Source organism: Centruroides sculpturatus, unplaced genomic scaffold, assembly GCF_000671375.1.
Source record: "Centruroides sculpturatus isolate CEXI.00-Female unplaced genomic scaffold, Cexi_2.0 scaffold216, whole genome shotgun sequence".
In the NCBI taxonomy this organism is placed as follows: Eukaryota; Metazoa; Arthropoda; class Arachnida; order Scorpiones; family Buthidae; genus Centruroides; species Centruroides sculpturatus.
Genome location: NW_019386955.1, coordinates 584,634 through 598,269, shown reverse-complemented (window position 1 = coordinate 598,269; position 13,636 = coordinate 584,634). Strand labels below are relative to the sequence as shown.

Genomic DNA, 13,636 nt, shown 5'->3' with positions numbered 1-13,636 from the left:
CATAATTCAACTAAACTCAATACAATCTTTACACAAATGTAAACTTTATTACCATTTCATTTTACAATCAACTAGAATTAAATTAAAATTAAATAATATTCATTCTTTATTATGTTCTCATTCATATTATTTTAACAAAACTCAAAATGTATTTTACACCTCTCTTTAAAAAACAAGTATCACTTATTTATGACAAAATAAAAATTAAATATTTTAAAAATTCAATTATGACTTTATAGTTCTAATCAAAAAATATAAATCAATAATAATAAAAATATTATTTAGAAAAATAAAATTAAAATATTTAAAATTTCAGCTATTGATCATAGATTAATAAACAAAATTACCAAAAAATAATAAGAGTAAAATTTCAATTGTCATAGAAATTTGAAATTATTATTATTTATTTACTTAAAATTCATTTAATCTTAAATAAACTAATTTTATAAATTTGGAAATTATACCTGTGGGCCTGGAATACCTAGTTTGCCTTCAGGTCCAGGAAGACCCTATTTAAAAAGAAAAATTTTCAATATAAATTAACTTTTAAAAAATAAAAAAATGTTTATTATTTATCTTTATAAAAAATCTCCCATATAATTTTAAAATGTTAACTTAAAAATTAGATAATTATCTTGAAAAAAATATATACAATGAAACTAGTTCAATGTTTATGTTGGGAGACCTGAAATGAATTAAATTCAAAGTACAAGGCACCATGTACTGTACTTTAAATCCTTTTACAGCAGTATTATATACTGCTATTTTTATATTCAGATCTACATATTAATATCGTTTAATGCCTAAATATATATTTTGATTATGTCAAAATCCATGAAAAAATTTAAAAATTTCTGAACTTACTCTTTCTCCAGATTGACCATCTTTACCCGGAATACCACTTGGTCCTGGTGAACCCTAAATAAAATATTTATGTAAAAATTTACATAAGAAATTTGAACAAAAAGTTAAATTAATTACAAAATAAATGAATTAAATACATACTCTTAATCCTTGTACACCTGGTGGTCCAATTCTACCTGATTCACCCTAAAAATATTAAAATATGTAATAAAAAATATTAATATATTACAGGTAAAATCATTATGATTATAAACATATTTTAGATTTTACCTGTTCTCCTTTTGGACCTGGAAAACCTTCTGGACCACGATCTCCAGGAAGACCCTTTCCACCTGGTGCACCATCTTGACCAGGTAATCCTCTCAAACCAGTACTACCCTAAATTTTAATAAAAGTAAGCATTCATTATAATAATCACATCTATAATATATTCTGAATAATTATGTTTATTAAAAATACTAATAAAATCTTTCATGTCATATATTTGTTTCTCATAAACAGTAAGTATTCATTGTAGTATATTATTATAACATATCATTTTTAAAACAAAACAATTTATAACCATTTTTCAACAGTTTATCATAAGTAGATTAACTTGAAAATGAATAGTCAAATAACAAATTTAGAACAAAAAAAAAAAACAAAAATCTTAAGATTGATGCACTAAGATAACTGCAAATTTTATATTCATTCAACTGCTTAAAACTGAGTAATAAACACATTAATTATGTTTAACTATGTTAATAAACACTGCACATATAACCAATATCCAGCAAAAAAAACTACAAGAGAGAAAATGTTTTCATTCATGTTTAATGGGCATCATCAGACTAACTGATGAAAACACTTGCTTTCTTGTAGTTTCTTCTTGCTGGATATTGGTAGTATGTGCAGTATTTATTTTTATATTCACTTTGTATAATATTACTGAGCATTTGATAACACTAAAAATGATATCACTGTAAATTTTATTCTAAATAGAATTTGCAAAATATTCAAACATTTTGATCAAGAAGCTTAACCTGGATCCTTTGATTGTATCAGGCAAATTCATGGCTTTTCTCATTAAAGAATTTTACATACATGTCTCACATAGAATGATACAATCTCAAATTTCAAAGACTAGCAAAATACAAATTAATACATCAAAAATTGGAAATTAAAATATATTAAAGAAATATTCAAAAAAATCAAAACAAAACTGAAGAATTATGATCTTACATTAGTTCCAGGAGTAACAGGTAAAATAAAGAAACATAGAAAATCAGATAAAATTAGATATATGGAAGACAGGTGAATTAGTTTATAAATTTAAATGTAGCTGTGCACTACCCAAGATTTATGTAGGGGAAACAAAATGTAAATTTAAAGTCTGATTTAAAGAACATATTAACACCATAAAATATAATACTAAAAATTCAGCAGTTTCAAGCCATTGCAATAATAATAGATGTGAAATTAATAAAAATTCAGTAAAAATAATAATTTAACCAATCACCCACTGCATTTTATCCTAATGACATGGATAATCTGTTCCTAACACATTAATAAATAAGATAAAATGAAAATAAAATGGAAAATATGTAATTTCATAATATAAAAATATTGAATTTTATCATCTTATTGATAGAAATATTTTAAAAACAGAAAACTGATAATTGTATTTTATTAGATTATTAACGAAATAATCGTTATTTTTACATAAACAAAAATTATCTAAAATATCAACAATAAAACAGCTGTTAATAGCTAAAATAAAATGCTTTTGAAATATTATAGAAATTTTTTAATGACTCAGAAGAGAATACGGACTTATATGTATATTTTCTGAATCACTTTAATGTATATACTATATTTCAATTTAAATTTTTATAACTTGGAGATATTTTATAATCAAAAATAACTTAAAATTTAGAATTAAACAAAAAATTACAAAGTATTTAAGAGTAAGAACTTATTATTAATAGAAATTTTTTATTTTGATTAGAAATACTGAATATTTAAAAATTTTTAAATCTGAAAAAAGTAAAATCAGTTTTAAAATTACTGTTTTTAAATGAAATAAAATCTCTAACTTACCCTTTCTCCAGAAGGTCCAGGAGAACCTGGGGGTCCTGGAGGCCCAGCCTTTCCCTGAAAAATGAAAAGTAAAATTGAAAACTTTTTCTTATTCTTATGCAAGTCTCTAAATTTGATTAAGAACAATCAAAATTAGACACTTGTATATGATAAATTCTTGCCAAATAAATGTATGTTAATTATATAAAAGATGAAACAAGACTCTTAACTAAGAACCTCACAAAGTAAATAAGAAAAATATTTTTAAATCAATATAGTGATGGACATTAACTCTAATGGACTGGAACATATATTTAGGGTGCAAACTCTAAGAGACTCAGTCCCTTAGAGTTTGCACCCTAAATATATGTTCAACATCCATGTTATTAAAAATTAAAAGTCTAATTATACACCCAAGCAAATTAAAATTCACGCAAACTTACATGCAATAAAAATATCATTGATCAAATTTGAAAATTATCATAGTTAATAATTCTTGTCTATCATTTAATGAACTTAATTCAGGTTAGACTCACTGTGTGTGATGAGCATAATCTAAATTTTATATCTAATTCAATAATTTTTAAATTTATTTAGAGTATTTAATCTATTTAAAGTGTGAATATTTGAAAAAAAAAAAAAAATGTTTATTCTTATTACAGACCTGTTGCTACCTTATAAAAAATTTTTAATAATTTTTATCATCAATCTTTTTATTTTTGCTCTTTACATGTTTTAATTTAATGTTTAATTTAAGTTGGTTGAACACCAATTGTTTTCTCACAAGATTACCTTACAATAAACATATTTTAATAGGAAATTGTATGTTTCTCTTCCTTCAGTATAACAAGTTCACAAGAACATCCAAAAGTACATAAGTATAATATGATGTTTTAATATTTTCTAACATTGCTATTAAAAAGTATAAAATATTAAAAATGATAATAAATATGTAATGTACTTTAATAAAAAGAAATTTTACTTATTAGAATGACACAAACAAAACATCAACAAAGACATTCAAAAAAATAAAAGCTGATTAGATTTCAAAAATCATATTATACATAAACACAAACTAAAATTTAAAAAATGAATTGAAATACAAAGATTAAAATGTAATTAGGCAAATAGATGAATATAAATATTATCACAATAATAATATCAATTTGATTACTATCACATTGATAAAATGTATGCTAAGCAACATTCTTAAATGATGAAAAAATTATAATAGCTAAACATAATATTAGTTATTGTAAATAAAAAGAATATCAAAAGAAACTGCAATGAAATAAATTTATGACTTTGTACTTGCATATTCCAGCTTAAGATATTTTTAGAAGTAGGCTATAGAAGTTATATATGCATATTTAATTGCAAACGTTTTTGGCATACATGATGCCATTTTCAAGCCAACAAATATTAAAAATGAAATACAACAAAAAAAATTTTGATTCTTTTTCACTCTGTTATATTTAATCTGTAATTTATGTTGGTTTGAGAATAGCATTTTTTATGCAAAATATGTTTGCAATTAAATACATATGTAGCTTAACTTATACTTGTAGTTGGCTTTAAAATATGCTTAAGTTTGAAGAAACAACAATGATGATGATATATTATTTTATCATTAAAATTTAATAAATATAAATTTATTAATGAGTATTTAATATAAATTATATTTTATATCAAAAGTTATGTTATACTTATTAATGACATCAAAGTAATTAATATCTACCCTTTTACCCTGAGGTCCAGATACACCAGGCAAACCTCTGGGTCCAGGTGATCCAATTTCTCCTTTTCTTCCTGCTTCTCCTCTTGTACCAGGTTCACCCGGAATTCCCTAAAAAAATTGTCTTTAAGTCTTTAAGTCATACTATAAATTTATAGAATTTATTTCATTCAGTACAAAAAAAATTGAAACACACACACACACACACACACATATATATATATATTTTGAGTGTTGATAACCTTTCCTTCCTTTAAAAAAAACACACTTGGTAATAAAAATGATAGCCTGTATTATTAACAAACGTGATAAGATTGGTTTTAGAGGTTTGCACTCATTAATAATTTTTCTCAGAAAAACCCCCGTCGAGAACTTAAATGAATCGAACAATACAATTTTTATTATTCATTTTTCTAATTATTTACTATAGAGTTTATTTCATTTTAAAACCACTGGACTTAACAAAATGGACGACTAATTAATGGAGAAATGTCAGGTTTTTATACGCTTTAAGTGGGGAGAGGATTCTACCACACAAACTTCGACTCGATTTAATATCTCTCCTAATTTCATGTTACTAAACTTTAGAGATGTTTTAAATGTGTAGACAATGTCCATTCTGTAAAATTAGCCGGCGAAATCCCCAATTGCTACGCATTATATTCCATACTTTAGTTACATTTTAATCACTTTTTATGAAGAAAAAACACGGATAGAAAACCTGATAAAAAGATATTTATTCATCACACATCTATAGAACAGCGCAAAGAAGAAGAAGGAAAAAAAATTAGTGTATATATTTCTAAGCAGAAAGGAAAGCGAGACGATTAAAAAACATTCCCGCACCGTTTTTAATTGATGGATTGCACAGTCTGTAGAAACGTCTGGAAAAATTCATTTTCATTTGATGTCATTAACAACTTCAGAAAGTAATCATCAAACTTTTTTCATTTTATTACAAATAGATTTCATCTAATCTGAGATTATGTTCAATACTGTTTAACTGTTAATATGGATATGTGAAATGCATCTATGATAATTCATTCATAAATCCTGATTTGTTAAAAATGATTACAAATACAATTTTTCAGGAATTGTTCATATTAAAACACTTCTCCTATTTGTTCTATTATTAATTTCTTCATTTGAATACAGCATTAATAATCTAAAGTCAAACTTCAATGAAAAACACTGCTTATTATTGTTTTACATGTGTATAAACACTTATAACCATAATCTACATGACTACTTAAGTAACTTTATGTATGCATAGATTAAATCAATGAATCAAAAATTGAATGTCTTAATTTTTTTTATCATGTTAGGTAATGATATAGTAATTATGGATAACAGTTTTGCAACAATCACTTGAAAAAACTGTGAACAAAATTTTTGCAAATTGTTTGATCTCATGTTAGCAAAGACGGAATGGACTAAGTTTTGCTTTTTCAATAAAGTAATATTATATAATCTTAATTTTATAAATGAAAATTCACAACATATTCTAAACAATGCATCTGCTGCAAAGTTAAAATTATAAAATATCAAACAGAACAAAATAAAATACTTACAGGAGCACCTTTTGGACCTGGAAGTCCAGCATTTCCTTGCAAACCCTGAAGACCTCGTGCTCCTGGAAATCCTGGAGGACCTGATAGACCACGATCACCCTACAAAAGATTTTAAATTAAATAATTTGATACTAGCTAATTCAAAAATTATATTTATGTAAAACATTTTTAAAAAATATGTACTGTATATATAATCATTAAAAAGATTTCAAGTGCAAGTTACAGATCCATAACCTATAATTGAATTTTTACTGTTGAGTAGAATAAACATTTCTTCTCTGTTCATCTTTAACCTGAATTTGTGACAATTCATTATTATGATCACATTAATATTTTTATCAATTTAGGTATCCAATATGAGAAGACAAACAAAAGTTTATGCTTTCATATGGCAAGTCAAAAGGTTAGCATTTATTGTAAATTTCTTAAATATTTGTAGAAGGAACTCCCTAATGGAACTAAGAAAGTTTACTTTTCCAAATATCTGTTTAAATATCTTCTTAAGTATAGTATTTGTTCAGATATCTTCTTATTGAAATTTCTTTTTTGTTATTTTTCTTTAGTTGGCTGTTTCTGTTCACAATTCATCTCTTTTTATTTCATGTGCCTTTATTACATTCTTCTTTTTTCTTTTTCTCCTTCAGTATTATTAGTCTCGCTTTCTGTTGAACACTCATTTTTCCTGCTTTAACTTCATTTTACAGATAGATGTCTTTCTTATTACCAAACTTCTCTTGTATAAATTAACTTACACATATAATGTGAGAATATTAAATACTTAGAGGTTTAAAATTGAACAAAAAAGCAATTTGACATTAAAATAGTAACTGTTATGTACTGTACTGTTTTCCTTCGTTTGAAAACAAATTGTAACTAAATATGATTAAACTAAAGATTATACAAATAATAAACTTATATCAAAAGAAAAAAAACATAAGTTTTATTAACTGTTATGTACTGTATGTCTTTAAAAATTTTTTTCTTATGGTATTTACCTACCATATGTTCTCATGTTGTTTCTCAGTATAATCTTATCATAATTTTCCTACTTCTTAAATGAAGATACTGATTATATAAAATTCAATTCAATTTAAAGATTTATTAAATTGATAAATTGTTAAGCATAATTTAATATTAATTAAAATGATAATGTCATTTATATTTTTTATTATAAAACAAAATAAATAAAAGTTAAGTTTATATAAATTTTTAAAAATTCTTATCAGAATGATAATTTTAATTATGTAAGAAAAAAATTATATTAATGAAAATTTTGAAATTTTGTTTTGCATAAAAATAATTTTATTAAAGTTTTTTTTGAAAAACAAACAATTTCATAGTTTTAGTATTTTAAATGTTCTCTACTTAAGTACTCTTTACAACAAAAATTTATTTAAAAAATAAAATGAAATAACACTTCAGAATTATAACATAATTTAACCAAATTTGAAATATTAAATTTATGAATATGTAAACGAATAAATTTCTCTCCATTGTTTCCAAATGAATTATGTAATTTCATCCAGAATTATAATCGTGCAAAGATAAGAAAATTTTTAATTTTATTTTCTGAAATATTTAAAACTTAAATATATCATTTATACCACCTTAAACATTATTATTTAACATTATGCTATAAAAAGAAAAGAAATGAAACTATTTATTAAAAAATTTATTCAACATAATATTAAGAAATCATCAAAACTATTATAATTGATTTAACTTACAGGTGAACCTTTTTCTCCTGGTATTCCATCTTTTCCTGGTGCACCCTTAAATATAAAATTAAAAAATAGTAAATGAACTGTTATACTCTGTCATAAATTTTTTAAATGAAATCAATAATTTTTTGCTTTTTAAATATGTTTTTGTTAATAATGATTATATCAATACAGAGTATACAAATTAACATCATGTCACAAATAAGCTTAAATCTTATAATATTTTTATCAATATTCTACTTGAATTTGTCCTATTTTTTGGTCTGTCTTCAAATTAAAAATTTACTTTTTCTAATTTCTTTAAATTTTTCTTAATAGAAATAAATTTTGTCAAAAAAAATGTTAATAAAAATCATAAGAATAATGTATTTTATCTTTCTCAAAATTCATCTTAATATGAAGTTGTATTTTTAGTTTAAATTAATAGACAGAATCTATGGAATTGCACATTTTAACAAATTTTTTTAATAATAAAATTTACAAAAGACATTAAAATCAAATATAGCTTTTGTTATTAGCATAGAAACCATAAATAGAAGTAGATAATTATACATTGAAAATAGTAAAAAAGTTGAAAATATTTTGAAATATCAGAACAGAAATTTCAAAGTTGATTCCGAACAAGAGAGAGAAGAACTAGGACTATAATAACAAAAATAATATTATTTGATTTTCTAACAGTTAGAAAATCAAAGTACTATTAACCTTTTCTAAAAGAAAGTAGTAAGATTAAATTTTATTATGAAATGCTTAATTGGTTAGTTCATTTTGCTGGAAATAAATAAAAATACTAGCTAAGTATATTTTCAATAATGTTTTAACAAGTCATTTTTTTTATTAAATATTAATTTTAGAATTTTTAATAATTAGCATTTAAGAAAAATTTAATAATAAACTAATCAAAATTAAAGATCATTAAAAGAATATAAATTATATATTAAATACATTATAACTGCATATGTTATTTTTATAACAACATTTCCAAAACATAAATATGTACATTTAAAAATGAAACAATAATTTCTAATAAGTACAATGATACTCACTACTAGACCTCTTTCTCCTGCTATACCTGCAGAACCTGGTTCACCTCTTGGCCCTCTAGGTCCTTGACTACCACGTGGTCCAACACTTCCAATTTCACCCTAAAATATCAAATATATCAAAATAATTTTTAAAAAGTGAGGATTAATTAATAAAATGGAAATATAAAATTCAAATATAGTTATATACTAAAATTCATGAAAAAATATAAATTATAAATTTCTTATTCTTATTCAGTATTAAAAATGACATATTCAAAGTTTCAAAAATATTATACAAAGTTTATAATTATAATTATCTAATTATGTAAAATTTTACATTAAATAAAACACTAAGTTGCTTAAAATACCTTTGATCCAGATGCACCTGGAAATCCAGGAGGTCCAGGTCGCCCAATTGGTCCCTGTAAAATTTAAAATATATTTTAATTTATTTACTTAATTATTTGAAAACATTTCTTAATTATTTAGACTGGGATAGAATAGACTCTTCCCCAGAGTCTATTCTATCCCAGTCAGGGACAACATACAGAACAAAAACTTATTATACATCGGTTCAACCAAATGTTTCTTGAATACCTGTCTGCGTAAACACCAGGTGGATATCCGACATGGAAGACTCACCACAGCCCTGGCCACATATGCGTCGGATCCTGAGGTTGAGGCACAATTTGAAAAAGCTACCGTTATAGTCAACACACCCCACCAGGAGCATCTCAGGTGGCTAGAGGCCACGGCTATCTATAACGCCGGCCAGGTAACCATGTGCGCTAACTGGAAGGAGGAGCTGACTATCGCTGGCCTGGCAATCACTGTTGGATGCCAAACCGCAACTTCCCCCTCCACCGCATGACCGCGCATGTCAGAAAGGACCCACTTCATTGAAATGACACCTGATCCCAACAAATAGAATACACTCTGTCTAGGGAATTCCAGTTGACCTGAAGGAGAGCAAAGAGATTGTTCGAAAACATTTGTCAACAGCAGTACACAATATATATGCGTCATGCACCAGTTACAGGTTCCAGATAGTGTAGTAAAGTAATTAACATTAAATCTTGATTTGAATTTAAAATGACATGATAATTGCTCAATGTTTAGAAACATGCTTAATTTTTGCTATTTCTAAGTTAAAATAATTTGAAATAAATATGGACAATTATAGATACAATTTTTGATTTAGAGAAAATTTCATTTTAAATGAAATAACCCAGTGTGATTCAGTTATAATTTTGCTTATGAATATATATATATATATATATATACACTTTTACTATATTATGTATGTGTTTATTTGTTATAAGAATGAAAAACTCATATGATCAATTTAAAGAGGTTTTAATTTTGACATTTACACTTATTGTTCTTTTTGGGCTTCTTTTAAAAATAATTTAATAACCTTCAAAAATTTGCATGGCACACCTATGTTCCTCTTGTGGCACAGCAGTTGGAGATCACTGTGCTAAATGATGAAATCAACTATTAAATTATTGATTTCTTCACTCTTCTAAGAGTAATACAAGAGTCTTGTGACTGTTTTCTTTGACCCTATGTCGACAACAATTTTATTTAAAGTAACTCCTAGATTTGTGGATTGTAAGAGCATAAGCAATTGATACCAGGAATGAATAACAATAGTGTAGAGGAAAGGGAAATTGTATTTACTCTTCTGCATGTCTTTGTGTTCAGGTCATTTATTTAAAATTCATGAGTATGTATGTATATATCTAACACAATACTGTATCACCATCTACTGGTGAAAATGTAAATATTTAGGTTTTTATTTGCAATAATTATGTAAATGTTTAATGGATTTTCCTCAAAATTTAATCATTGATTTCTATCATTTTATTGTACTAATATGCCAATTTGGTAAAAATCAGATGAGATTCATTGAGTTATTTCATCAGGGGATTGATTATTTTGGAATTATAAGTCTTCTCTTACAACTCAGACTAATTATTATTATATTTAATTTTTTTAATGTTTTTTTAATTTTAATAAAATACATATACATCTTTAAAAATGTTAATAGGCAAAAAATCGTTATTATTCAATTTGTTTATATTGCTTCCATTTAAAAAAAAAATAATCTTATTATATTTTGGGTAGCTTTATTTATAGCTGGATAGCTTTATGTGTGTATGAGATATCTCATACACATAAAGCTATTCAGCTATAAAGTGGAAGGTAATTGATTTATTACAGATAATCCAATTACCTTCCACTTAGTTTTAAACTAAATGGAATATTAAAGTTTGAGTGACTATTATGAATATGCAGTTTTTCACTGTTCTGTAATATTTAAATAGTATAATATATTTGAATTGTATTTTTAACTTTTGGATAAAATATGGAATTTTCATTTTAAAACTGTCTTGTCTGCCATCAAGGCTGCATTAATGCATGGGCCTACTTGGCCATGATCAAGGATCTCATCTCATTGTTTATTATTAATATTTTTATTCTTTATCAGTAACTGTACAATGCCTCTAAATAAGTTTGCCAGAGGCCACAAAAGTGCTTAAAACAACCCCATCTGCCATAATTAAATTATCTTACTGTATGAGTACAATTACTGAAAAATAAATGCCATATTAACAAGGAAATTTGAAACTTTAATTTATTGTTTACTTACAGGTGGTCCAGGCTGTCCAGGCAGTCCATCTACTCCTCTTAATCCCTATTAAATACAAATGCCTTATTAAATATTAAATGAAAAATAAATAAATTTTTTATTATAATATACAATTACAATATCCAAAATTATTAATTATTTCAACTTAATATTTTATATTTTAATGATTAATATGTGGGGAGATCAATAAATAAGTTTCAGTGATCTGGTAGGATAACAAGAATTTATTTACAAGAATGTGAGATACACAGAATGATAGCCATCCATCCACTGCTTTTCAACATAACCACCATCTGTATCCAAACATTTGTTCCACTGGTGTATCTGCCCCTCAAATTTCCTTGCAAAGAAGGTCATGTCCAGTGCATACAAAATGCACTGCATCTTGCTATCAACATCACTGTTGTTCTGAAAGTACTTCCCTTGCAGTTTTTCAGTATAGAGACAAGTGAAAATCAGTTGGCACCAGGTTGGAGCTATAAAGCAGGTGTCACAATCACTCCTAATCCAATTACTGAAGACATTCTTTTGTGCTGTGGTAGTGTGTGAGGGAGTGCATTATCCTCCAACAAAATGACACCTTCACTCAAGAGACCTTAATGCTTTTGCTTGATGGCTGCTTTCAGCTTGCAGAGGATTGCACAGTAATGAGTAGCATTGACAGCTAAGAAATTCCTCAAAACTCCACAGAAGTTGGAACAGTAAATTAGTACAGTAAAATAATTATCAAGAAATTTCACAGGAACTCCTTTGGCATCCCAGAAAACAGTCAAGACATTTCTTGAGGAATTTGTCACTTTGAACTTTTTGATGAAGAAGAGCTTGTGTGCTGCCACTCCATAGATGCAACTTTCAATTCAGAGGATGAAATGATGGGCCGTCTCGTCTCCTGTCACTATTCAGTCCAAAAAGGCATTTCTATTCTTCTGATAACAAGTGAAGTGTTCCAAACAAAATCCCATCCAAATATAACAATTTAGAGCTGTGAACTGGCAAGGCACTCATCTTGCAGCCACTTTTCTGTACCCTAGTGTTTCCCGAATAATGCAAGCTATGCCAAACAAGATTCCCAACCATTTAGCCATCTCACACACTTTGGTCCTTTTTTCCTTGAATCAAAAACAAATTCATACATTCAGCATTTTCTTTCTCAGAGGATGGAGAGCCAGTTTGCTGTTCATCACACAAACTCATATGCCCTCTGAAGAACTCTTGTCACCATTTTCACATGGCCTGTTCAGATATTATAGCTTCTCCATAAACCTCAAACAACCTTCTATGAATTTTACTACTGATTGACCTCTAGCCCATTCATACTGAATTACAGCTTGCATCTCCTTGCTAATCCAGTTATCTAGTATTGAATTTCTGCCATCTCTTCCTGCCAATAATACAGTAAACACATTCTGAATGGCAAACACTTTCAAAAGACATCTGTTGTACGTACATGGCTGGACTATACCAGTGCCACCATACAGACGATAGATGTCAATATGGGAATATAGTGTGCATTCTTACAAATCATTTAATGTAGATATGTGAGATCATTGAAACTTAATTATTGATCTCTCTTTGTATACATATTATAATTATTATAGTAAATTTACTAAAATAAATAATACTTTTGTTGCTTATTATCTAATTTAACAATATAATCATATTTTCATTTGAAATGTTTTAAATTATTTTAGAGTATCTTCTTTACATTTGCAATATTTAAAAAAACATAAAAATTCATAATAAAATATGCATTTTTTATACAACTTTATCTAAGTCATAATATTAAATAATAATTATAACAATAATTTAGGATGTTTCAGAACATAGAAAATTAAAATAAATTTATACAAATACTTTTAAATTCTTTATTCCAAGCCATAATTAAAATAATGGGCTAGAAGAGTAATGTTATTAACACTCAGCAAAAAACTATTAGAAAGCTTTTTACACTTCTTAAACAAAGAAAAATATGTTTACTAGATATTCTTGCTTATTGTTTTTTATTT

At 25.9% G+C, this 13,636-nt stretch overlaps 1 protein-coding gene across 1 annotated transcript in view; it reads right to left on the bottom strand.

Annotated features, from left to right (window-relative positions):
• LOC111615967 (collagen alpha-1(I) chain-like) overlaps nucleotides 1-13,636 on the bottom strand; it is a 108,914-nt gene that overhangs the window by 49,545 nt on the left and 45,733 nt on the right. The window contains exons 14-24 of the mRNA XM_023357398.1: nucleotides 11,631-11,675; nucleotides 9,343-9,396; nucleotides 8,996-9,094; nucleotides 7,956-8,000; nucleotides 6,229-6,327; nucleotides 4,661-4,768; nucleotides 2,944-2,997; nucleotides 1,135-1,242; nucleotides 1,006-1,050; nucleotides 865-918; nucleotides 465-509 (exon numbers count right to left, since the gene is read on the bottom strand). Coding sequence (XP_023213166.1) covers nucleotides 465-509; nucleotides 865-918; nucleotides 1,006-1,050; nucleotides 1,135-1,242; nucleotides 2,944-2,997; nucleotides 4,661-4,768; nucleotides 6,229-6,327; nucleotides 7,956-8,000; nucleotides 8,996-9,094; nucleotides 9,343-9,396; nucleotides 11,631-11,675 — 756 coding nt within the window. The remainder of the gene's footprint in view (nucleotides 1-464; nucleotides 510-864; nucleotides 919-1,005; nucleotides 1,051-1,134; nucleotides 1,243-2,943; nucleotides 2,998-4,660; nucleotides 4,769-6,228; nucleotides 6,328-7,955; nucleotides 8,001-8,995; nucleotides 9,095-9,342; nucleotides 9,397-11,630; nucleotides 11,676-13,636) is intronic.